Genomic DNA, 25,654 nt, shown 5'->3' on the forward strand with positions numbered 1-25,654 from the left:
CTACTGTTAAACACTTTGCAATGGGCCTTGTCTCCCGGGCTCATGAAAGTTGTGATTTTCTTCTTTAGGGCTGTTGATGTGTGGGCTATCGGCTGTTTGGTAACAGAAATGCTTACTGGGGAGCCCCTTTTCCCTGGAGACTCTGATATTGATCAGTTGTACCACATAGTTAAATGCCAAGGTAAGGTTATTTTAACCAGTGTCTGTGGAAATGCTAACGCAATTCAGTCATTACTGTTAGTTGTAAATGAATAAGTGAGACATTTTGGTTTCTCACAACACCAGCATTCTAGTAAATACCAAAAGAAAAGGTCTTTTCCCGCAATAACACAGTTCTCTACATGCTGGCTAATGTTGTCATGAGTTATAGCGAAGCTCCACCTTATTGGCGCTTTTAAAGAGAATCTACAATGGTGAAATACCTCTTTAAAGGGGCTTACCCATGAATTTAACTTCCTAGTTGGTGGGTTTTGACCATTAGGAGTACTGGCGATCTCTAGAAATAAATTTCTACTTGGGGAGTTGAAAAACAAACTTTTTTTCTGAACTGTTTTTCTGTAAAGGTACCTGAAAAACTAAAATAAGAATTAAGTCCCAGCTCTCCAGGGGTTCAAAGTGATAAAAGTGGTATGTGGTACAATAGAATAAAATATGTTGAATATTGTTAAAATATAATAAAAAAAATAGAGCCTCATGTGTCGCAGAGTGTTAAGGCAGCAGAAATGCAGTCCTAAGCTCTGCCTCAAAACCTGAAGGTTGTGAGTTCAATCCCTGCATGGTTCAGGTAGACGGCTCAAGGTTGACTCAGCCCTCCATCCTTACGAGGTCAGTAAAATGAGTACCCAAACTTCTGGGGGGGATAATAAATAAAGTACCTGAAAGCTCTGTGGAATACGTTGGTGCTATACAAATAACAAGATTTATTTTTTATTATTTTATATTGCCCAAATCACTGAAAACAGAGGCTTTGAGCAATAGTAATCCGGTGTAGAAGCATTTTATCCCCTTAACTCAATTCAGTTGAAAGCATGAAATTGCTGTGGATCTGCATCAAAATCCACATCAACAGACGCACCAAACGGTAAAGATATTAGCATGGATTTTGGAGTGGATTTGCTGAGGAGTTTTCCACTGCAGAAATTCCACCCAGTGTGAACATACGCTAAGAGGCAGTTACTGACTGCTATTTTTGTGCAATGGGGAGAAAATGTAGTCTGAGGTTGCATTCAATGATGTGTTACCAGCGACTACCATACTGCCTACATAAAATACAATTCCTACTCTGTTCACATCACGCTTATGGTGTACAGCTGGTCTATATGCTGGGAAAATCTCCCAACTCATACTGTATGCTGAATGTTTAACCCTATTGTATATACTGTAACTGTATGCCATATAGCAGCGTACGTCTCCCATTATATTTTATATCTTTGCAGCATCCCTTTTCATTAAATAGTACAGTCAACGCTTTTCAATGCCATAAAAGAATTATGCTAATATATACCACATAGACAAATACCAAAAGGATACTCTCCTGGTATACACCGGGCTGAAGGACATTTTGGCATAGGTTTAGCATACATACTTACGGAGGGTTTATCCTGGCATACATACCAGACACAGAAACAGAGCCTTACCTTTATAACTTACATATTTTTATTGCACCCTGGAGATCCACTTTGCCTTTTCCTCTTTTGGCTGCATATAATGAAATGTGCAACCGCAGTCCTTTTACTTATATGATAATGGCATTTGGCAGCTAATTGATAACATGAGCCACAATACAATGTATTCATAAGTAATACTGTAATTATTCGTTGTAGGGAATCTGACTCCACGCCTGCAGGAGCTCTTCTACAAGAATCCACTGTTTGCTGGGGTAACTTTGCCAGAGATTAAAGAAGTTGAACCTCTTCAAAAGCGATATCCTAAACTCTCTCCTGTTATATTAGATTTAGCCAAGGTAACTTTTGTCATCCATAAGTTTACCATAAAATTATATTTGGCTACTACTCTAATATATCTACTTCACTAGATTTACTGTATGTATTAATCAGTGGTGGACAACTGGTGGCCCTTGGGGTCTCTCCCTGTAGTGCTAGACACCGGCCTTTATCTGTGTACTGTGCAAAGTATACACTGCAGAAAGTGTATTCTCAGTATACTATAATATTTAAGCTTCAGATCCCAGAGTACATTTATGGCATATCATTAGATTAGATTGATTAAAAAATTGGGCTTTTGGGACCTCCTCCAATACAGAGAACAAGGATCCCAGTTAGCAAAAAAGAGGTAGCCGCATATGTGCAGACACCCTCCATTACAGCGACTCTCATGCTTCTGTTCCCGTATCTCCCATAGACTATAACGAAGAGTGACTTCATATGGGTGGCCATACTGCAAACTGAGGAAAGCAGGATAATAATGTGTTTATAAAGTGGGGTCCTCAGATAGCGTCAAGAGTTGCAATGGACGCCTCTGTAATTTGATAGGTTGACTATGACTAGACTAAAGTTTTCAAATTGATGTCATGTAGTCTCGTTTGTATGTTTTTCATTACATCTTTGATGTATTACATTTATAAGATGCTCTTCCACTGTGAAATGTTATGGTAAAACCAGAATTTATTTAGCATTAGTGCACACAGCACCATTAAAGGGGTTGTACCAGAATTACAAGTTATGCCCTATCCAGAGGCATGTAGGCTTACTGCCCCCCTCCCTCTCACAGTGGGAGGAGATTGAATGGCATGCTGGTCACACAAACGTGCTAGCATTCTATTCACTTTCAATGGGACTGCAGAGATAGCCAAGCAGCAAGTGCTTCAGCCCCATTGAAATGAATGGCACACCGGCTGCACATGCTCAGCTAATGCTCAATTCATTGCGGTGTCCCTGTAGATGGGAGAAGCATCTCTACAGTGATGAGAAAAGGTTGACACAGGACTTCTGTTTTCAGAATTGGTCGGGGTTTGAGCAGTGAGACCCCATCAGTCAGCAAGTTGTCCCCTATGCTATTGACTTAACTTGTAATTCTGCTATAACCCGTTTAAGCTAGGGCAAAATATGGCACAGAGAATGTGATAAATTACATAACATTGGAATTTCCCATACTCGTAACTCATATATGCAAGATTTAACTAGGGTGGTAAAAAGGTCAGGAATAAACAGTAAGTAGTTAATTAGAGATTTCAAAAACAGGAGTTTTCAAAAGACAAACAATCATGGTGGACCCAAGTCATCTTTCACATAAATCTGTCAAAACATCAGATACGAACTCCTTGATCGAAAAAAATTGTTATGTATTCTATGTATTTCTGAGAAAATATAACATTCAGGGTTATTTATCAAGTGTATTCTTATCTGTCTGCGATTTTCAACAATTTTCTTTTTTTTAATTAGAAGTAGATCAAGTGAGTCCAATAAAGTGTCTGAACAGGGTGTTCATTAACAACTTCTAGGAATTCCAAAAGTCAGGGCTCCCCAAGGTCATTCATAATAATTTTACACCAGTAGTCTTAAAATACAATTTTCAAGAATACAATATTGATCAGAATAAACAGTTACCAAATACAATTATTGATAGAATGAAGAAACAGATCACTAAGATATACTACTGTGGGTCTTGATACTGTGGCTATAAAAATCTAGAGCTGTACATGTAGAAATCCCTTATTATACATGTGTATTCATCCTAATGTAGTATAGCCTACAAATAAGGCACTAGGAGATACATACAGTATGTGATAAAGTTTTTGCAGTGTACGTGTGAACCTTGCAATTCACGCTAAACCTCTGAAAATAGTCAGCTTTTCACAATGTGTTATTTATACTTTCTACAAAGCATCTAATTACACTTGGAAAGCCATGTTTAACTCTTTCTAATCTAATTTCCTTAATCGTATTTATTTTGGGTGGAAAAGCCAATTGTGGATTCCTCGAAAAAACTCAACAGAAACACATAAAAATGAACTGTCATGTTGATTTTATTAGCAACTAGCGTACCCGTCGCGCGTTGCTGCGAAGACAGACAGACATACATACATTCGTTTTTATATATCTAGATGACGGCAGCAGCGACCACTGAGGTTTTGTAGGCCGCTGCTTCCCCCTTGCAGGCTGAATAAAATAGCCGTTGTGTGGAACATCCAATTTATCCGGCTGCTGTGGCTTCTTGGGAAGATAGCCTAGTACATGTTTGCCCACTTCCAACTCCAATGGAGACTGACTGTAAATGGCTGGCGTGCTCTAGTATTTATGGTTCCAAGCTGTACGTCTCATTGCATACAGTCTATCTATCTATCTATCTATCTATCTATCTATCTATCTATCTATCTATCTATCTATCTGGGTTATTGCATACAGTCTATCTATCTATCTATCTATCTATCTATCTATCTATCTATCTATCTATCTATCTAGGTTATTGCATACAGTCTATCTATCTATCTATCTATCTATCTATCTATCTATCTATCTATCTATCTATGACATCAGGAAATGAGAGAATTAGATTCCGTACGTAAAATTTGAACGCTAATTCTTTGGCGCTTTGAATTGAATAATCGAGTTGGGACCCATTAACTTTTCCTATTTATGACATAATCAATGCTCGAGCCAAATTTCAAGTTTCTATGACATTGGGAAATGAGAGAATTAAATTCCGTACATAAAATTTGGACGCTAATTCTTTTGCGCTTAGAATTGAATAATCGAGTTGGGATGAGACATAAGGCCTTGCCCATAAGCATTCCCCAACCTCCAAGAACTGAACCTACCTACCTGAATGAGATTTTGTAGGCCGCTGCTTCCCCCTTGCGGGCTGAATAAAATAGCCGTTGGGTGGAACATACAATTTATCCGGCTGCTGTGGCTTCTTAGGAAGATATCCTAGTACTTGTTTACCCACTTCCAACTCCAATGGTAATTGGCTGGCGTGCTCTAGTGGTTCCAAGCTGTACGTGTCATAATAGAGCCTTAATGACATCACAATGCAGCTTATGAGAACATGTTGGGGCATGTTCGCGCGTTGCTGCGAAGACAGACATACATACATACTACGTTTTTATATATCTAGATGACGGCAGCAGCGACCACTGAGGTTTACCGCTGGGGTATGTCACTCTTATTACTAATGGGGGGAGTGTCACTATTATTACTGCTGTGGGATGTCACTATTATCGCTGGGGTGAAGGTGTCACTATTACCGCTGGGGTATGTGTACATGTGGCAGAAATGGGCAGGGCTCTTTCAGAATAGACCGGGTGCAGATTTTGACTGCTTTTTAGATGCGGAAATGCTGCAGAATTTTCCACAGAAATCTCCGCTGAGCACATTCTGCAGTATTTCCGCGTCCAAAAAGCAGTCAGAATCTGCACCCGGTCTATTCTGAAACAGCCTTGTCCTTTTTAGAACGACGGGGGTAAAATCATACGTTGTGATAAGCCCCGCCCCCTGACGTGTTGGCACTTTGCGATACATAAGTGGGTTTTGGGTTGTAGTTTGGGCACTCGGTCCCTAAAAGGTTCGCCATCACTGGCCTAGTACATGTTTGCCCACTTCCAACTTCAATGGAGACTGACTGTAAATGGCTGGCGTGCTCTAGTATTTATGGTTTCAAGCTGTACGTGTCATTGCATACAGTCTATCTATCTATCTATCTATCTATCTATCTATCTATCTATCTATCTATCTATCAGGGTTATTGCATACAGTCTATCTATCTATCTATCTATCTATCTATCTATCTATCTATCTATCTATCTATGACATCAGGAAATGAGAGAATTAGATTTTGTAGGCCGCTGCTTCCCCCTTGCGGGCTGAATAAAATAGCCGTTGGGTGAAACATACAATTTATCCGGCTGCTGTGGCTTCTTAGGAAGATATCCTAGTACTTGTTTACCCACTTCCAACTCCAATGGTAATTGGCTGGCGTGCTCTAGTGGTTCCAAGCTGTACGTGTCATAATAGAGCCTTAATGACATCACAATGCAGCTTTATAGAACATGTTGGGGCATGTTCAAGGGCGTCCGATGTTGATGACATCAGTGATGACATCACAATAGCAGGTGGCTTACTTATTCGATCTACGTGGGGGGGGGGGCGTAACTTTCGACGACGCTCGCGCGCCATTTATCGTAGGATATTTGTACTATGCCTATAATCTTCCCAGGAGTGTACTCAACAACTTCCCAAAGTTTCATGGCGATCGGATGAATGGTGTAGTAGCGCATAAAGGACAAACACGCACGCACGCACGCAGACAGACATACATTCAATTTTATATATATAGACTAGCGTACCCGTCGCGCGTTGCTGCGAAGACAGACATACATACATACATTCGTTTTTATATATCTAGATGACGGCAGCAGCGACCACTGAGGTTTTGTAGGCCGCTGCTTCCCCCTTGCAGGCTGAATAAAATAGCCGTTGTGTGGAACATCCAATTTATCCGGCTGCTGTGGCTTCTTGGGAAGATAGCCTAGTACATGTTTGCCCACTTCCAACTCCAATGGAGACTGACTGTAAATGGCTGGCGTGCTCTAGTATTTATGGTTTCAAGCTGTACGTGTCATTGCATACAGTCTATCTATCTATCTATCTATCTATCTATCTATCTATCTATCTATCAGGGTTATTGCATACAGTCTATCTATCTATCTATCTATCTATCTATCTATCTATGACATCAGGAAATGAGAGAATTAGATTCCGTACGTAAAATTTGAACGCTAATTCTTTGGCGCTTTGAATTGAATAATCGAGTTGGGACCCATTAACTTTTCCTATTTATGACATAATCAATGCTCGTGCCAAATTTTAAGTTTCTATGACATTGGGAAGTGAGAGAATTAAGTTGGGATGAGACATAAGGCCTTGCCCATAAGCATTCCCCAACCTCCAAGAACTGAACCTACCTACCTGAATGAGATTTTGTAGGCCGCTGCTTCCCCCTTGCGGGCTGAATAAAATAGCCGTTGGGTGGAACATACAATTTATCCGGCTGCTGTGGCTTCTTGGGAAGATAGCCTAGTACATGTTTGCCCACTTCCAACTCCAATGGAGACTGACTGTAAATGGCTGGCGTGCTCTAGTATTTATGGTTTCAAGCTGTACGTGTCATTGCATACAGTCTATCTATCTATCTATCTATCTATCTATCTATCTATCTATCTATCTATCTATCAGGGTTATTGCATACAGTCTATCTATCTATCTATCTGGGTTATTGCATACAGTCTATCTATCTATCTATCTATCTGGGTTATTGCATACAGTCTATCTATCTATCTATCTATCTATCTATCTATCTATCTATCTATCTATCTATCTATCAGGGTTATTGCATACAGTCTATCTATCTATCTATCTATCTATCAGGGTTATTGCATACAGTCTATCTATCTATCTATCTATCTATCTATCTATCTATCTATCTATCTATCTATGACATCAGGAAATGAGAGAATTAGATTTTGTAGGCCGCTGCTTCCCCCTTGCGGGCTGAATAAAATAGCCGTTGGGTGGAACATACAATTTATCCGGCTGCTGTGGCTTCTTAGGAAGATATCCTAGTACTTGTTTACCCACTTCCAACTCCAATGGTAATTGGCTGGCGTGCTCTAGTGGTTCCAAGCTGTACGTGTCATAATAGAGCCTTAATGACATCACAATGCAGCTTATGAGAACATGTTGGGGCATGCTCGCGCGTTGCTGCGAAGACAGACATACATACATACTACGTTTTTATATATCTAGATGACGGCAGCAGCGACCACTGAGGTTTACCGCTGGGGTATGTCACTCTTATTACTAATGGGGGGAGTGTCACTATTATTACTGCTGTGGGATGTCACTATTATCGCTGGGGTGAAGGTGTCACTATTACCGCTGGGGTATGTGTACATGTGGCAGAAATGGGCAGGGCTCTTTCAGAATAGACCGGGTGCAGATTTTGACTGCTTTTTAGATGCGGAAATGCTGCAGAATTTTCCACAGAAATCTCCGCTGAGCACATTCTGCAGTATTTCCGCGTCCAAAAAGCAGTCAGAATCTGCACCCGGTCTATTCTGAAACAGCCTTGTCCTTTTTAGAACGACGGGGGTAAAATCATACGTTGTGATAAGCCCCGCCCCCTGACGTGTTGGCACTTTGCGATACATAAGTGGGTTTTGGGTTGTAGTTTGGGCACTCGGTCCCTAAAAGGTTCGCCATCACTGGCCTAGTACATGTTTGCCCACTTCCAACTTCAATGGAGACTGACTGTAAATGGCTGGCGTGCTCTAGTATTTATGGTTTCAAGCTGTACGTGTCATTGCATACAGTCTATCTATCTATCTATCTATCTATCTATCTATCTATCTATCTATCTATCTATCTATCTATCTGGGTTATTGCATACAGTCTATCTATCTATCTATCAGGGTTATTGCATACAGTCTATCTATCTATCTATCTATCTATCTATCTATCTATCTATGACATCAGGAAATGAGAGAATTAGATTTTGTAGGCCGCTGCTTCCCCCTTGCGGGCTGAATAAGATAGCCGTTGGGTGGAACATACAATTTATCCGGCTGCTGTGGCTTCTTAGGAAGATATCCTAGTACTTGTTTACCCACTTCCAACTCCAATGGTAATTGGCTGGCGTGCTCTAGTGGTTCCAAGCTGTACGTGTCATAATAGAGCCTTAATGACATCACAATGCAGCTTTATAGAACATGTTGGGGCATGTTCAAGGGCGTCCGATGTTGATGACATCAGTGATGACATCACAATAGCAGGTGGCTTACTTATTCGATCTACGTGGGGGGGGGGGGGCGTAACTTTCGACGAAGCTCGCGCGCCATTTATCGTAGGATATTTGTACTATGCCTATAATCTTCCCAGGAGTGTACTCAACAACTTCCCAAAGTTTCATGGCGATCGGATGAATGGTGTAGTAGCGCATAAAGGACAAACACGCACGCACGCACACACGCACGCACGCACGCAGACAGACATACATTCAATTTTATATATATAGATTTTGTGAACATTAACCCTTTTCAATCCAGTGTCGGCCCTCGTCTGACATTAACCCTTTCCAATCCATTTATTTTTTCTCATCCATTCTCCCCAGCTCCAAATAAATTGGAGCTGGGCAGAACGGATGAGAAAAAATACATTTTCCCTTCTGTCAGATCAGGAGGGTGCAGGTGCTCACTGCACCATGGAGCGACCTGCTTACCTGTCCGGCGTCTTCCGCATTCTCCCTTCTGCCTCCCGACTCGGCGATCATGTGACCGCCGGGGTCAGGTGGCACCCAGTGGTCACATGATCGCAGGGCCGGGAGGCAGAAGGGACAATGCGGAAGACGCCGGACAGGTAAGCAGATCTCCCCACGGTGCAGGCTCCCGGCTCAGCGTTCATGTGACCGCTGGGAGTCAGGTAACACCGGCGGTCACATGATCGCCGGCCTGAATCTCTGTGCATTACATAGCGCTAATTGAGCGCTATGTAATGTGTAAAGCAGAAGGCAGAAAGGATTAAAAACCCTTTCTGCCTTCTCCTTGGGGGTGCTTGATGAGGATCAGTGCAGGAGTGCATCTGCACCCGATGTGTCTGACGATCTGACGCTGTGCAGATGCACTCCTGCACTGCAGTGTCGGGCCTGCCAGGACATCGGAGCTGTGGAGGGAAATGATGATGTCGGGGCAGGCTCGACATTGGATTGGAAAGGTTTAAGATTTCCCTGCATAGCTCCAATGTTGGATGAGGACCAACACATGTTTATAACAGTATGCAGGACAATGCTCCAATGTCAGAGGCTGTTCTGCATACGTATGTTACAGTATACGGATGGAGCGCTGGCCTGTACATTGTAACATACATATGCAGAACAGGCTCTGACACCGGAGCACTGTCCTGCATACTGTTAGAAATATTTGTCGACCCTCATCCGATATTGGAGGGAAATCTTAATGTCCAACAAGGGCCAACACTGGATTGGAAAGGGTTAAGCATCCTGGTTAACTACTTAACAATTACCATTTTTTTTCTTTTCAGAACTGCCTACAAATTGATCCAGACAGAAGGCCATCATGTATGATTTTGTTGCAGCATGACTTATTTAAGAAGGATGGCTTCTCTGAGAGGTGGGTGAGAAGCTACTTGTTAGCAAATTGTGATTTCTAAAAGGATACAATACAAATGCATATTTGTTGGCTAATCACGTCTTTTGTGCAGCCAGAAAAATCATCATTCTAGGCAACTGATCTGCCTGTGTGAATGGGAAATGTGCTGCCGACAGCGATGAAAGTGCATGGGGGATAAATGACTGTATGAGTCTGAATTGGCCTTTGTAAAACTCAATGATTGGCACTTATTAAACATTAAAATCAGTCCTTGTAAAGGGGCCATTAAAGGCCATGTAAACAAGCATCAATCTCGATGATCAGCGCTTGTCAAACACCTATATCAGCCCATGTAAAAGTGCCCTTAAACACGGATACAATAAGTCCGTCTGAACGAGGCTTACTGCATACCTTTGCCTACACACAATCTTTTGTACCTCTTGTGTGGAATTGCTACAATAGCAATGCATCCAACATGGTCAATGATGTCCTATTAGAACATAATATTTTATGGTTAAGCTGCATTTGTGGATTGCTGGAATATTCTAGTTAACACAGCAGGGACTGTAAAGTTTATTGTGGGGAGGAACTTTGCGATTTGCCGTGAAATAATATTCATTAAGTGGGTTGCCCAAGTTATGGCTTTTTACTAAAAAGCCTTTGCGATGCAGTACAATAATAAACTGGAATATACTCATCTCTCCCAACTCCTGCTATGTCCCATGCTGGTGCTCAGTCCCCCACTGCATTGTTTATTTGCAAGCTGTAGTCCCACCCGGTTTAAGGGACGTCATAGGCACCACAGCCAATAACAGAGAGTAGCAAGCTGTTATTGGCTGCAGTGCCTATGATATACCGTAAACAGGCTGGGGCAGCCTGTAAATTTGACGTCATAGTAGAGACCGAGAGCAGTGGCATAGGATACAATGGGAGCAAGGAAAGGTGAATATATTCCATTTTGTTATTTTACTCGTTGGCAAAGGCTTTTTAGTAAAAACCCACAACTTGGACCACCCCTTTAAGAGATTGCAATGCAGGTTGCATGATATGTAACTGTATGATATAATCATTTTTTTGTAACGTTCTTGAAAGGTTCTCACAAGAAATCAGTGCCAAAGTCCAGAAGCTTTCTAAAGACAATCCATCACCACCCCGGAAAATAAAAAACTGCAAAAAAGATGATTATCCAGGAGAGAAGAAAGCATTAGCCATACAGGTATGAATCTATATTTCTTTTATCACAGCAGATGTATAAGTGTGTTTGGCAACACAAGAACTCAACAGTTAGCCTTCATTAAGGACAGTTAGCCTTCATTAAGGACAGTTAGCCTTCATTAAGCATAAAGACATATTAAAAGGATCTTTATTAGAGATGAGCGAGCACCAAAATGCTCGGGTGCTCGTTGCTCGAGTCGAGCTTTCCGCGATGCTTGAGAGTTCGTTTCGAGTAACGAACCCCATTAAAGTCAATGGGCGACTCGAGCACTTTTGTATATGACAGGTGCTCCGCTAAGGTTTTCATTTGTGAAAATCTAAGAAAGTGATTGAAACGACACAGAAACGGATAGGGCAGGCGAGGGGCAACATGCAGGGCTGCATCTCAGGTTCCTAGGTCTCACTATTAAGCCACAATAGCAGCAAGAGTGGACCACCCCCCCCTAACAATTTTTACTTCGGACAAACCCTCATTAGCAAGGCACACCTTAGCTAAGCACCACACTACCTGCAACCAAGCACAAGCACTGCCTGCGGGACACACCGCTGCCACTTCTCCTGGGTTACATGCTGCCCAACACCCCCCCCCCCCCCCGCACGACCCTGCGTCCGCAGCGCACACAAAAGTATCCCTGCGCAGCCTTCAGCTGCCCTCATGCCACACGCTGGCTTCATAGCCACACCACCCTCATGTCTATTTATAAGTGCGTCTGCCATGAGGAGGAACCAGAGGCACACACTGCAGAGGGTTGGCAGGGGCAGGCAGCGACCCTCTTTGAAAGTGTGGGTGATAGCCCACAATGCTGTTGAGAATTGATAATAGATTGATGTTTGATCTTCATTCCAATCCTGTGCCACCTCCGTCAGGAGCTGCAAATGTGGGCATAAAGGGGACTCAGCTGCCAGCCCAGCACTTCTACACATCTCCACAACGCAGCAATACTTCGTGTGGGAAGTATGTGAGCGGGCCCTAGGTCAGCCCCTGTCCCAGCAAACACCTTGTGGGGCCCAAGGTGCTGCGAGTGACATAGCAATGGGGAATCCATGTGTCCACACACTACTCATTCTGTTTGGGTGTCGGATACCTCATCGACAACGCAAGGGGTAAGCCATCTGCACTCTGCACCCTACCCAAGTCTGTCAGTGTTTTGGGGACAGACAGGTAAAACACCACTATGGGAAGTCTGTGTGCACCCACAGCATGGGTTGCTCCCAGAAACACACAGACGGTACATAAAGAAATCCCATTGCAGTGCCCCGGATAGCTGAGGTTACGTGAGAGAAAATACATGTTGGCTTCTGCCCACACTCCATGCCCTAGTCAGTCTGTGTTTTTTTTTAAGTGCCAGGCAGGTACAACTCCGCTATGGGAAGTCTGTGTGCACCCGCAGCATGGGTGGCTAGCAGGAACCCACAGACGGTAAATAAAGAAATCCCATTGCAGTGCCCCGGATAGCTGAGGTTATGTGAGAGAAAATAGATGTTGGCTTCGGCCCACACTCCATGCCCTAGTCAGTCTGTTTTTTTTTTTTTAAAGTGCCAGGCAGGTACAACTCCGCTATCGCAAGTCTGTGTGCACCCGCAACATGGGTGGCTAGCAGGAACCCACAGACGGTACAGAAAGAAATCCCATTGCAGTGCCCCGGATAGCTGAGGTTACGTGAGAGAAAATGCATGTTGGCTTCGGCCCACACTTCATGCCCTAGTCAGTCTAGTTTTTTTTTTAAAGTGCCAGGCAGGTACAACTCCGCTATGGCAAGTCTGTGTGCACACACAGCATGGGTGGCTTACAGGAACCCACAGACAGTACAGAAAGAAATCCCATTGCAGTGCCCCGGATAGCTGAGGTTACGTGAGAGAAAATGCATGTTGACTTCGGCCCACACTCCATGCCCTAGTCAGTCTGGGTTTTTTTGGGGGCCAGATAGGTAGAACACAGCGATCGGAAGACTTAGTGCACCCATAGTATAGATAGACCCCTGTAATATTCCGGTAGCAAAGGTATAAGCTGACCACAGTAACAGTTATGTTGCAGAAGTCTAGGGAGACCCCAGTAACATTTCTGTAGTAACAGTAGAGACAGACACCAGTAACATTTCATTAGCAGAAGTATAGGCAGACCCCTGTAACATTTCTGTAGCAGAAGTATAGGCAGAACCCTGTAACATTTACGTACCAGAAGTATAGGCAGACCCCAGTAACATTTTAGTAGCAGAAGTATACGCAGACCCCCTAGTAACATTTATGTAGCAGCAGTATTGTCAGACCCCTGTAACATTTCTGTAGCAGCAGTATATGCAGACCCCTGTAACATTTCAGTAGCAGCAGTAGAGGCAGAGCCCAGTATTTGTAACATTTCAGTAGTAACAGTATAGACAGACCCCAGTAACATTTCTGTAGTAACAGTATAGACAGACCCCAGTAACATTTCTGTAGTAACAGTATAGGCAGACCCCTGTAACATTTGTGTTGCAGCAGTAAGGCAGACCCCTGTAACATTTCAGTAGCAGGAGTATAGGCAAACCTCTGTAACATTTAAGTGGCAGCAGTATAGGCAGACCCCAGCACAATTTCTGTAGTAGAAGTATAGGCAGACCCCAGTAACATTTCTGTAGTAACAGTATAGGCAGACCCCTGTAACATTTCTGTAGCAGCAGTATAGGCAGACCCCTGTAACATTTCTGTAGCAGCAGTATAAGCAGACCCCTGAAACATTTATGTAGCAGAAGCATAGGCAGACCCCAGTAACATTTTTGTAGCAGCAGTATAGGCAGACTCCAGTACCATTTCTGTAGAAGTAAAGGCAGACCTCAGTAACATGTCTGTCACCGCAGTATAAGCAGACCCCTGAAACATTTATGTAGCAGAAGAATGGGCAGACCCCAGTACCATTGTTGCAGCAGAAGTATACGCAGACCCCTGTAACATTTCTGTAGTAATAGTATAGACAGATCCCAGTAACATTTCTGTAGCAGAAGTATAGGAAGACCCCAGTAACATCCTTGTGGCAGCAGTATAAGCAGATCCCTGTGCAGCGTAGAATTCCACCGTGTGGGCACGTCGCACAGCAGTCGGTGCTCTGGCAGATTAAACCGATGTTGCAGGGTCCTCAGGGTGGCAGCGTCTGTGGTGGACTTGCGGAAATGTGCGCAGACGCGGCGCACCTTGCCGAGCAGGTCAGATAAGTGCGTGTAGTTTTTCAGAAACCGCTGAACCACCAGATTGAAGACATGGGCCAGGCATGGCACGTGTGTGAGGCTGCCGAGCTGCAGAGCCGCCACCAGGTTACGGCCGTTGTCACATACGACCATGCCCGGTTGGAGGCTTAGCGGCGAAAGCCAGAGGTCGGTCTGCTCTGTCAGACCCTGCAACAGCTCAGGGGCCGTGTGCCTCTTGTCACCTAGGCTGAGTAGTTTCAGCACAACCTGCTGATGCTTGCCCACCGCTGTGCTGCCGCGCCGCGCCACACAGACTGCTGGCGACGTGTTGCTCACATTTCTTAATTGAGAGGTAGAGGTTGCGTAGGAGGAGGGGGAGGGTTTAGAGGAGGTGGCATAGACCGCCACAGATACCAGAACCGAGGAAGGACCCGCAATTCTGGGTGTGGCTAGGACGTGTGCGGTCCCAGGCTCTGACTCGATCCCAGCCTCCACCAAATTCACCCAATGTGCCGTCAGGGAGATATAGTGGCCCTGCCCGTGAGTGCTTGTCCACGTGTCCGTGGTTAAGTGGACCTTCCCAGTAATCGCGTTGGTGAGGGCACGATTGATGTTGTGGGAGACGTGCTGGTGCAGCGCTGGGACAGCACACCGGGAAAAATAGTGGCGACTGGGGACCGAGTAGCGTGGGACTGCCGCCGCTATCATGTTTTTGAAAGCCTCCATTTCCACAAGCCTGTACGGCAGCATCTCCAGGCTGATGAATTTTGCAATGTACACGTTTAAAGCTTGAGCGTGGGGGTGCATGGCGGCGTATTTGCGCTTGCGCTAACGACAGCTGGACGCTGCGCTGTGAGACATTGCTGGATGGAGCCGAGGACAGCGGAGGTGAGGGTGTGGGTGCAGGCCGGGAGGCGCTCGTGCCTGTGCCCTGAGAGGGGGGTTGGATCTGAGTGGCAGGTTAGGGCACAGGGGGAGAGGCAGTAGTGTGACCCGGATGCGGTGAACGGCCTTCGTCCCACCCTGTGGGGTGCTTGGCCATCATATGCCTGCGCATGCTGGTGGTGGTGAGGCTGGTACTGGTGGCTCCCTGGCTGATCTTGGCGCGACACAGGTTGCACACCATTGTTCGTCGGTCGGCCGCGCTCTCACTGAAAAACATCCACACCTTTGAAGACCTAGGCCTCTGCAGGGTGGCTTGGCGCTAGGGGGTGCTTTGGGAAACAGTTGGGGGAGTCTTCGCTCTGGCCCTGCCTCTACCCCTGGCCACCCCACTGCCTCTTCCAACCTGTACTGCTGCTGCATTTGCCTCCCCCTCTGAAGGCCTGTCCTCAGTTGGCTTAGCGAACCAGGTGGGGTCAGTCACCTCATCGTCCAGCGGCTCTTCCTCCGAATCCTCTGTGCGCTCCTCCCTCGGACTTACTGCCCTTACTACTACCTTACTGATAGACAACTGTGTCTCATCATCATCGTCCTCCTCACCCACTGAAAGCTCTTGAGATAGTTGTCGGAAGTCCCCAGCCTCATCACCTGGACCCCGGGAACTTTCCAAAGGTTGGGTATCGGTCACGACAAACTCCTCAGGTGAGAGAGGAACCATTTTTTCCCAATCAAGGCAGGGGCCCAAGAACAGTTCCTGGGAGTCTGTCTGCTCATCAGAATGTGTCATTTTCAGGGAGTGAGGAGGCTGGGAGGAAGGAGGAGCAGCAGCCAGAGGATTCAGAGTTGCAGCAGTGGATGGCGTAGAAGACTGGGTGGTCGATACATTGCTGGATGCATTTTCTGCCATCCATGACAGGACCTGCTCACACTGCTCTGTTTGTAATAAAGGTCTACCATGTGGACCCAAAAATTGTGATATGAAGCTGGGGACCTCAGAAACTTGCCCCTCTCCTAATCCCGCAGCAGCTGGCTGCGATTCACCTGGACCAAGAACTCGGCCTGCGCCCACACCCTCACTTGGACCTCCACGTCCTCGCCCGCGTCCACGTCCTCTAGCCCTACCCCTACCCCTCAGCATTGTGCATTACGAATAGAGCAGACACTGAGCGGTGTGAATAATTATGGAATTATTGGCGTACACTTTCACGCTGACAGCGGTTATGTAACGCTAACTCCAGGCAGAAACAAAGAATAAGGAAGGCTGCAAACAGGCCTAGCCGTGCAATAGTGATTCACTACAACTCCCAGCAGCCAGGTAGTAAAATGCACACGGTCACAGGTAGCCCAACGAAGGAGCTTTCATTTAATTTTTTTAAAAAAAAGAATACAGGTTGTATAGCGTGTAAATGACTTTCCCTCTATCAGGGGCTGTCGCCGCACGCTGTGCGTGAAGTTGACGGCAGACACTGAGCGGTGTGAATAATTACGGAATTATTGGCGTACACTTTCACGCTGACAGCGGTTATGTAACGCTAACTCCAGGCAGAAACAAAGAATAAGGAAGGCTGCAAATGGGCCTAGCTGTGCAATAGTGATTCACTACAACTCCCAGCAGCCAGGTAGTAAAATGCACACGGTCACAGGTAGCCCAATGAAGGAGCTTTTATTTAAATTTTTTTGAAAAAGAATACAGGCTATATAGCGTGTATATGACTTTCCCTCTATCAGGGGCTGTCACCGCACGCTGTGCATGAAGTTGACGGCAGACACAGAGCGGTGTGAATAATTATGGAATTATTGGCGTACACTTTCACGCTGACAGCGGTTATGTAACGCTAACTCCAGGCAGAAACAAAGAATAAGGAAGGTTGCAAACTGGTCTAGCCGTGCAATAGTGATTCACTACAACTCCCAGCAGCCAGGTAGTAAAATGCACACGATCACAGGTAGCCCAAACGAAGGAGCTTTTTTAAAAAAATTTTGAAAAAGAATACAGGCTATATGGCGTGTGTATGACTTTTCCTTTATCAGGGGCTGTCACCGCACGCTGTGCGTGAAGTTGACGGCACACACAGAGCGGTGTAAAAAATTATGGAAATATTGGCGTACAGTTGGAGGCTGACAGCAGTTATGTAACACAAACTGCAGTCAGAAAAAAATTATACACAAGGCTGCAGAAAGGCCTAGCTGGGTAATAGTGAGGCACTACAACTCCCAGCAGCCAGGCAGTAAAATGCACATGGTCACAGGTAGCCCTAAGAAGGAGCTTTTTTGGGGGTTCTTGTAGACAGGATTCTACACTACCACTGTCCCTGCCTCACCAGTTCTGCCCCTATACTCTGTATAATTGACTGCAGACTGAGAACGCTATAACTGTAATAGCCTGCACAGCCCGAGATGAAAAAAAAATGTTTTGGTGCAAAACTGCTCCCAGCAGCCACAACAGTAATGCACACAGTCAGATGTGGCCCTAATAAGGAGCGTTGGGGTTCTTGTAGACAGGATTCTACACTACCACTGTCCCTGCCTCACCAGTACTGCCCTTATACTCTGTATAATTGACTGCAGACTGAGAACGCTATAGCTGTAATAGCCTGCACAGCCTGAGATTAAAAAAAAAGAAATTGTGCAAAACTGCTCCCAGCAGCCACAACAGTAATGCACATGGTTAGATCTGGCCCTAAGAAGGACCGTTGGGGTCCTTGAAGACGCTAACAGTAGTCTAACACTCTCCCTATTGCAGCAGTAGCACTCTCCCTAATCTCTCCCAGTGTGAGTCTGAGGCGAGCGGCGGGCGGGACCGCTTTAAGTACTTGGCGGTCACTTGATCTCCCCAGCCACTCACTACAGGGGGGTGGGATAGGGCTGGCACGTCACAGGAGGAAGTTGTAATGCCTTCCCTGCATGTCTATTGGCCAGAAAATGGCACTAAACATGCAGGGAAGGAAATGGAATTGACTCGAGTACCGCGTGGTGCTCGTCTCGAGTAACGAGCATCTCGAACACCCTAATACTCGAGCGAGCATCAAGCTCGGACGAGTATGCTCGCTCATCTCTAATCTTTATCAAACTGACGAAGGACCCATATAGATATTTATGAGCCTGTACTCTAAAGGATAAAATAACTCAAATGCAGGTCACAGGGCAGAATCTTGAAAGTGACACTTGCATAGCTCAGGCCACAGATACATTGTTTATTTAAATAGGTTTCCAAGATTTTTACTATTGATGACCTATCCTCAGGATAGGTCATCAATCGTTGATCGGCAGGGGTCGCCGCTCAGAATCCCGGGCCCACTGTCACTGTGGAAAGTGCTGGAAGCTAATTGGCAGGCTTCCTGAGCGATCTATCCCCACTGATCAAGCAGTAATGACCTATCCTGTGGATAACTAACAAAAAAGAATTCATAAATGGAGCAGCATAAATGGAGCAAAATACATCCAGCGTGATGCAACTTTATTCCTCCTTCATAGCAGACAGCAATGTTTTGACCCTCTTTTTTGTTGGCTGTGGTATTGGATCCAGGGTCAGGATCCTTTTTTGGGGGGGGGCATGCATTTGGAACCACTTCCCTGTATTCACAGTTTGTTTGGTCTGTGCTTCTAACTACAAGGTTTTACTATCCTGTAGATAAGTCATCAATAGTAAAAATCCTAGACAACCCATTTAGGCTAGCCAGTTTTGAGCTAACATTTTTTGCTTTTATTTTTTTTTTATAGGACTTCAACATAGAATCTAAAGGAAAGGATGCAAAGCCTTTAAAAGTCAAGATAATTAAAATGGATACAGATAAGTGTGAGAAGATTGATGTGGCTTCTAATGCTAGCACTTTATTTAACGGATCAAATCAGAACAGAACAATGCCTTATCTCGCATTGAAGGAGTCCAGCACCAGCTTAGACCATCAAAAAAGCGCATGTAGTATAATTCCTCCAATCAATTACAATCTTACTGCCATCTCTCCTCATCTGATGTCCTCAACCAATGCATCATCGGTACCTGGCCATATAAGCTTCAGGTAACTGAAGAGTGCGTATGTGTAACTTATTTTTCCCCCATGCCACTGTATATGACGGGATAATAATATGGTAAAATATTCAATGTTACTATCACCGCATAAGAGAAAGATTACTAGGACTTTAGACAGATTGATGTTCAATGTCAAGAACATTTCAAATGACGAATAGATGTAGTAATAAGTAACATACAATAACTCTACAGTTCTGGACTTGTAAAGCAGTTTGCTTGTTTGAAGACAGCTAGACTGCGCTATAAACATCTTCGAGTTGGCCAAGTGTAGAAGTTTATTTCATTGGAGAGGTAGGAGTAAGGGTGGCTTTACATGGGACAACTATAGGGCGAACAATCGCTCAAATGACCCGACAAAGAAATCTCGCAGTAGACGTTAATTGCTTTGCTTCAGCTCACTGGATAAGTATTACCAATGTATACAAATACAGAGGCACATAGATAACAAATACTGATGAAATACGGATGTATGCATATTTTAATCACTTTCCATAAACTTTGGTGAGCATATATTTCATGCAGCTTAGACAATAGTAGCACATGTTGTGTTTTCAAGGCTCCTTCACACGATCAATAAAGTCATGCGATTTTCTTGCAATGTGACAATGCTATAAATCGCATGTATCTGAAGCCCATGTTTTCCTATGGGTTCCCTCACATTTGTAATGTTTTTTAGCCTGCAGCATTACGAGTCAAAAACCTTGCTTGTTTTGTGATATGCACAGGACCTCTGAGGTCTTGTAGCCCATGTTTCCCTATAGAGCCTTCCTCTCTGTTGCATTGCATCGCACAAAAATTAATCATTGAATGGCTGCGATTGGTTCATCGAGCTCCATCTCTTATTGCCCGAGTCACGGCACTCCAGAACCAATCACAGCCAGCCCTTCCTGGAGGTGGGGATTTCAACCTCCAATCCAGGAAGGTACATCGAGCTGCAACCAATAACAGCTCGGTGATCAAGTGCTGAAGACTGTTATTGGCTGCAGCGCCTGTGACTTCCCATAAAGAGGCTGGGGAAGCCTGTAAATCTAATGGCAGAGGGGAGACTCGAAGCAATGCCGCAGGATACAGCAAGAGCAGGGAGAGGTGGATTTACAGAAATGGTAGACTCGGAAAACTCCTGGAAAGACTCCATATTTATTGAGGCATTTAAAAACAAACACAATGTATAACACCAATGGAAATTTGAATGGAACCCGGGTGTGCTGAAATGTACTGCTCTTGCATGTTGTTCCAACTATCTGAATTTCTCCTGGCATGCCTTTTGGTCTTAGGCTATGGGTTAATAATAGATGAGCTGATTATTTTTTGGATATATTTACATTAGCTTGAATTTTTACGGTTAAAAAGTTTTCTGGGACTTAAATATTGATGACCTATCCTTATGATAGCCCATCAATATCGGATCGGAACTCCAGGCACCTCCACCAATCAGCTTCATCCTCTTCATTGCATTTGGTAGTATCTGTGCCTGGTATTGCAGCTTACTGCACCTCAGCCACTACAAAATGTATGAAGCTATGCCTGTGAGTGACCAGGCTTGCCAAGCACCAAAGCCCGTTTAATCACCTGTTCAGTGGGGTTGCTGATATTCGTACCCCCACCGATCTGATATTAATGGGCCTATCCTAAGGATAAGCCTTCAATATTAAAGTCCCGGAAAACTCCTTTACTAAAACGGAATCTTATGCCTAAAAACAAAGTTAGATATTCAGCTTATGATGCTATATGACCAAGTTCTAATGTACTATAAAATAGACTTTTCTCAGGGGCTATGTTTATTACTAGAGTGCTAGTAAACACAAAATTTTGTATTTATTTGAAGAGGAGAAGAAAGAGGAAAGGTGTTTGTCGGTTCTTTAAAGAAAAATGGAGCAAAGCCTTACAACCCGAACACTACAACACTGGTAAGATGGCACACCATATTATCCATAAAATAAAAGCGTATGTTGTTGTTTTATACCTAGTGGGTTTTTGGGGATTTTTTTCCCCCAAAAAAATCTAAAATAAAGAGGTACTTAGCAATACACAGCGAAGACAACTACCCCATAAAATGGGCTTCTGGCTGGTGATTCTTACATAGAAGAGGCAAATATATAGGGAAAATCAGTGAATTGAAAATTGATGACGAAAAAATCAGCTTTAGGGTGGCTTCACACGAGCGCGTTTTTGTGCGTACATAGATGCGTACATAAGTGCGCACCCATGTACGTGCAAAAACACGTGTGAATCCAGGTCTGTGCATTGTTTTCAATGGAGCTGCCGCTGCTGCCGGCGGCTCCATTGAAAACAATGGTCTGCCAACACCCCTGCATTGTTTTTCAGGGAAGGGCTTTAAATATAAGTCCTTCCCTGAAAAACAATAATTTTAGTGTAAAAAAAAAAAAATTAAAAGTAAACTTACCTGTCCACCGCTGCTGTTTCCCCTGCGAGGATAAAGAACACATCTGCTGCATGCGGCAGATGTTTCCTTAACCCCTGCTAGTAAAAAGAATTCCCTGCTGCTACATCTCCCACATCTGTGACAGATGCAGCAGAGGAATTCTTCAATTCTCTACTGCAGCTGTCACACATGACAGCTGCAGTAGAGGATTCTGCTGCTGGCCCCCTGTCAATTGATTTCAGGGAAGGGCTTTAAATATATGCCCTTCCCTGAAAAAACAGTAAAAGTGTTTAAAAAAAAATAAAAAAATAGATACTCACCTCCCTTCAGCTACTGAGGCTCAGCCACATCTTCTCCTGCTGTCCCCTGCTCTGTGGTGCTGATCTATCAGCAGGCGGGGATTTAAAATCCCCGTCTGCTAAAAGAGCTGAATGTGATTGGCTGAGGTGCTCATCCAATCACAGGCAGCTCTCATCTGTAATTCATTCGGGGAGAGCTGCCTGTAATTGGCTGAGCACCTCAGCCAATCACATTCAGGTCTTTCAACAGGCGGGCATTTTAAATCCCCGCCTGCTGATAGATCAGCACTACAGAGCAGGGGACAGCAGGAGAAGACGCATCTGAGCTTCGGCAGCTGAAGAGAGGTGAGTATCTATTCCTCCTGCAAGACGATTTATTGTCTGGTGAGCTCTCTCAAATAAGATAAATGCTGTTCCTGACCCGACGATCCAGCTTCCCACAGATGTCCATGATAGGGTTCAGTTTGGGACTCGTGGAACATCCCTTTCCTCAAACCAACATGAAAACAGCATTGGATTTGTGACAAGGCATGTTTTCTACTTGGAAGTATTGCTGACCATTTCCAGAGTATTGTTACATTATTAGCAGCACATTGTTGTCTAGAATGTCAAGGTACACCTCCATGTTCATGGTTCTTTCCACTACAACCAATAGAGTGAGAGCACGCAAAACATCCCCAAACCATACTGGAACTTCCACCGTACTTAACTGTTGGCACAACACATACAGGCAAAAGGTGTTCCCCAGCCATCCTCCACACCCAGGTATGTCCATCTGATTTGAAGATGGTGTAGCGTGATTTGTCACTCCATAGAACATTCTTTCATTGCTTAACTGCCCAACGAGAATGTTCTTTGCACCGTTGTAGATGGGCCGATGCATTGCACTTTTCAATGTATGGCTTGTGTGCAGCGGAATAACCAATATATCTAATAGTTTCCATCACAAACTATGTCTGAAACCTGCAGTGGTCTGCATCTTAGGTGCTAATAAGACACGTTCCATTAGGGATGACCAATACGTTTGGTAGGATAGTGTAAGCCAGTACCTACAGGGGATAATTTACTGCTATGTATTTTTCCTCAGATCAGGCTCCTTGGCTTTTTAGCTCAGCTCCGATTTGATGGAGCTGTGATTATAATTTAGCTACCGTGTCTAATCTGAAGTAAACTGGGGAGCACAGCCTACCTCATCATTGGTTCAGGTTGCTTCCTCTGCAGGTACTGAGTTACATATCAATTTTAAGCTCCTGACTGCATACTTGCTTTGACAATATTGCAACAGGACTGAAGCTTTGCTTTTAATTTTCCTTAACTATCCCTGATTGTGTGATACAATCATAACATGCAAGAAATGCACTTATACAGCAAATGCAACAATCAAAAAGGTTTCATAGGTTGAATATCATTCCAATCATTGTAAATACTTTGTAATGTATGTCCCTTAACCACTAGCAGTGATATTGGGGTAATATGTAGATGAGGGGCATATTGACCTGTGTTAACATAAATGTTATGTTAAATATACATGTCTAACATAAATATTACTATGTCAGGTACTGATAACACTTTTAAATGCAGATGTGCAATGACAAGAGCCCTCTTCAACTAAGCAAGAAAAAATGGGAGTTTTCGAGAGCTGACATGAGACTGCCAGAACTCAGCTACGGCCACTTGCCCGAACTGAAGAGCACGGATGTTGGATCTCTTTACAGTGGTATTCTGTCATCATTTTTCTTCAAATCTAAAAGTCTTACATTTAATTTTAATTGATTAATTATAGTATATAGTGTATGTTTCTTTAAAGTGGTTTTGAGCTTTTAATACATTTCAGATAATTGCTAATTGTTTAATGTAAAGTCCTTAACTACCTGGAAACTGTACATAAATTACAAAAGCAAGACACTAGAACAGAATAAGAAATGATCTTGACCAGGACGACTTACGATCTACAACGAAAGAGGAAAGAAGACAGTAGACAAGTGTAGAAGGTGCTCATATGATAGTGTACTGGAGAAGAGTTAAAGTAGGCTGTAGGCTTTTCTGAAAAGGTTGTTGTAAGAGTTTGGTGAGAGAGAGTCTTATTTGTCGGGGCAGTGATTTCCAGAATCTGGAAAAATCTTGGAGAAGATGATGGGAAGAGCAGACAAGAGGAGAGCAAAATGTCTTGTGAGGATGGGATATTATATGTGGGGAGTTGTCTCCGATGTCAAGAAGATTTATAATAGAAGGAAGCGGTCGACAGAGTCTGGTTAAAATAACAAAAGATGATATACTTAATTGTCAAATGTGAGTCTACTGGCTAACAGGGTACCAAACCTTTGTTTTCATTATACTTAATTGTGAAATCATTTGCCTTGGTCCTCTGACAGTCATTGTTTAGCACACTACAGACATCAAGTGGTAGCTGTGGCAGCCAGTGAACAACAGCAATTTTGAGGTCAGTAAGTTCAAATCCTTGTCTCTACGTCATTGCTGAAAAGTTGTAAATGGAATGGTACAATCTGCTGTGCTATTCTGTCTGTCAAAGAGCAACAGAAACCTGATAGGAAACACAAACACAAAAGTGAACAAAGCCTAAACTATTATTTTCTATGGTTGGAACATTCTGTCAGATGTTCTCCAGTTCCGGAAAAAGATATCCACAGCATGTTTCTGCTATTTGTAAATGGGAAGATGGAATAATACCTCTACAGCGCCACCTGTTGGAAGGCAGTATTCCTGCAAGTCAATATCAGACTTTTTAAAAAGTCTGGTAACAATGACTGGGAATTGTGAGCCAACCATGCACACAGCTGTTTCAGGGTGATTGCCAGCAGAAACCTTCGGCACAATGATGAGGGGCAATTGCCCCAAAACAGCTGTGTATGCATGGTTTTTCTGGCTTTGGCTCACAATTCCCAGCCATTGTCACAAAGCCTGTTAAAATGTCTGACATTGACTTGAAGGAATTCTGTTTTCCGATAGTTGGCGCTGTTGAGCTATTGTTCCATCTTTCTATTTGCATATTTCCCAGAGGAGCATGGATAACATAGTAACATAGTTCGTAAGGCTGAATGAAGACAATGTCCATCTAGTCCAGCCTGTCTAGCCTCCTGTTTTGTTGATCCATAGGAAGGCAAAAAACCCCAAGAGCAGAAGCCAATTAGCCCTTTTGGGGGAAAAAATCCTTACCGACTCCCTAATGGCAATCAGACTGTTCCCTGGATCAACCCCTAATAGTTCCTACCTGCCTGTATACCCGGATTAACAAATAATCTTGGATTTATAGCCTATAATATCCTTCCTCTCCAGAAAGACATCAAGTCCCCTTTTAAACTCCTCTAAGGATTTTGCCATCACCCCCTCCTCAGGCAGAGAGTTCCACAGTGTAGCTGCTCTAACAGTAAAGAATCTCCTTCTATGTTGGTGATGAAACCTGCTTTCCTCTAAACGTAGCAGATGCCCTCTTGTTACCATTGCAGTCCTGGGTATAAACAGATCCTGGGAGAGATCCTTGTATTGTCCCCTCATGTACTTATACATGGTTATTTGGTCGCCTCTTAACCTTCTTTTTTCTAGAGTAAA

At 44.0% G+C, this 25,654-nt stretch overlaps 1 protein-coding gene across 2 annotated transcripts in view; it reads left to right on the top strand.

Moving 5' to 3' along the window:
- CDKL2 (cyclin dependent kinase like 2) overlaps positions 1–25,654 on the top strand; it is a 56,392-nt gene that overhangs the window by 25,692 nt on the left and 5,046 nt on the right. For both annotated transcript variants that reach the window (XM_066574074.1, XM_066574075.1), the window contains exons 5-11: positions 69–181; positions 1,824–1,963; positions 10,053–10,141; positions 11,213–11,336; positions 19,096–19,394; positions 21,231–21,312; positions 23,669–23,804. In XM_066574074.1, the coding sequence (XP_066430171.1) occupies positions 69–181; positions 1,824–1,963; positions 10,053–10,141; positions 11,213–11,336; positions 19,096–19,394; positions 21,231–21,312; positions 23,669–23,804 (983 nt within the window). The remainder of the gene's footprint in view (positions 1–68; positions 182–1,823; positions 1,964–10,052; positions 10,142–11,212; positions 11,337–19,095; positions 19,395–21,230; positions 21,313–23,668; positions 23,805–25,654) is intronic.

The sequence above is a fragment of the Eleutherodactylus coqui genome, chromosome 7 (assembly GCF_035609145.1).
Source record: "Eleutherodactylus coqui strain aEleCoq1 chromosome 7, aEleCoq1.hap1, whole genome shotgun sequence".
Taxonomy (NCBI): Eukaryota; Metazoa; Chordata; class Amphibia; order Anura; family Eleutherodactylidae; genus Eleutherodactylus; species Eleutherodactylus coqui.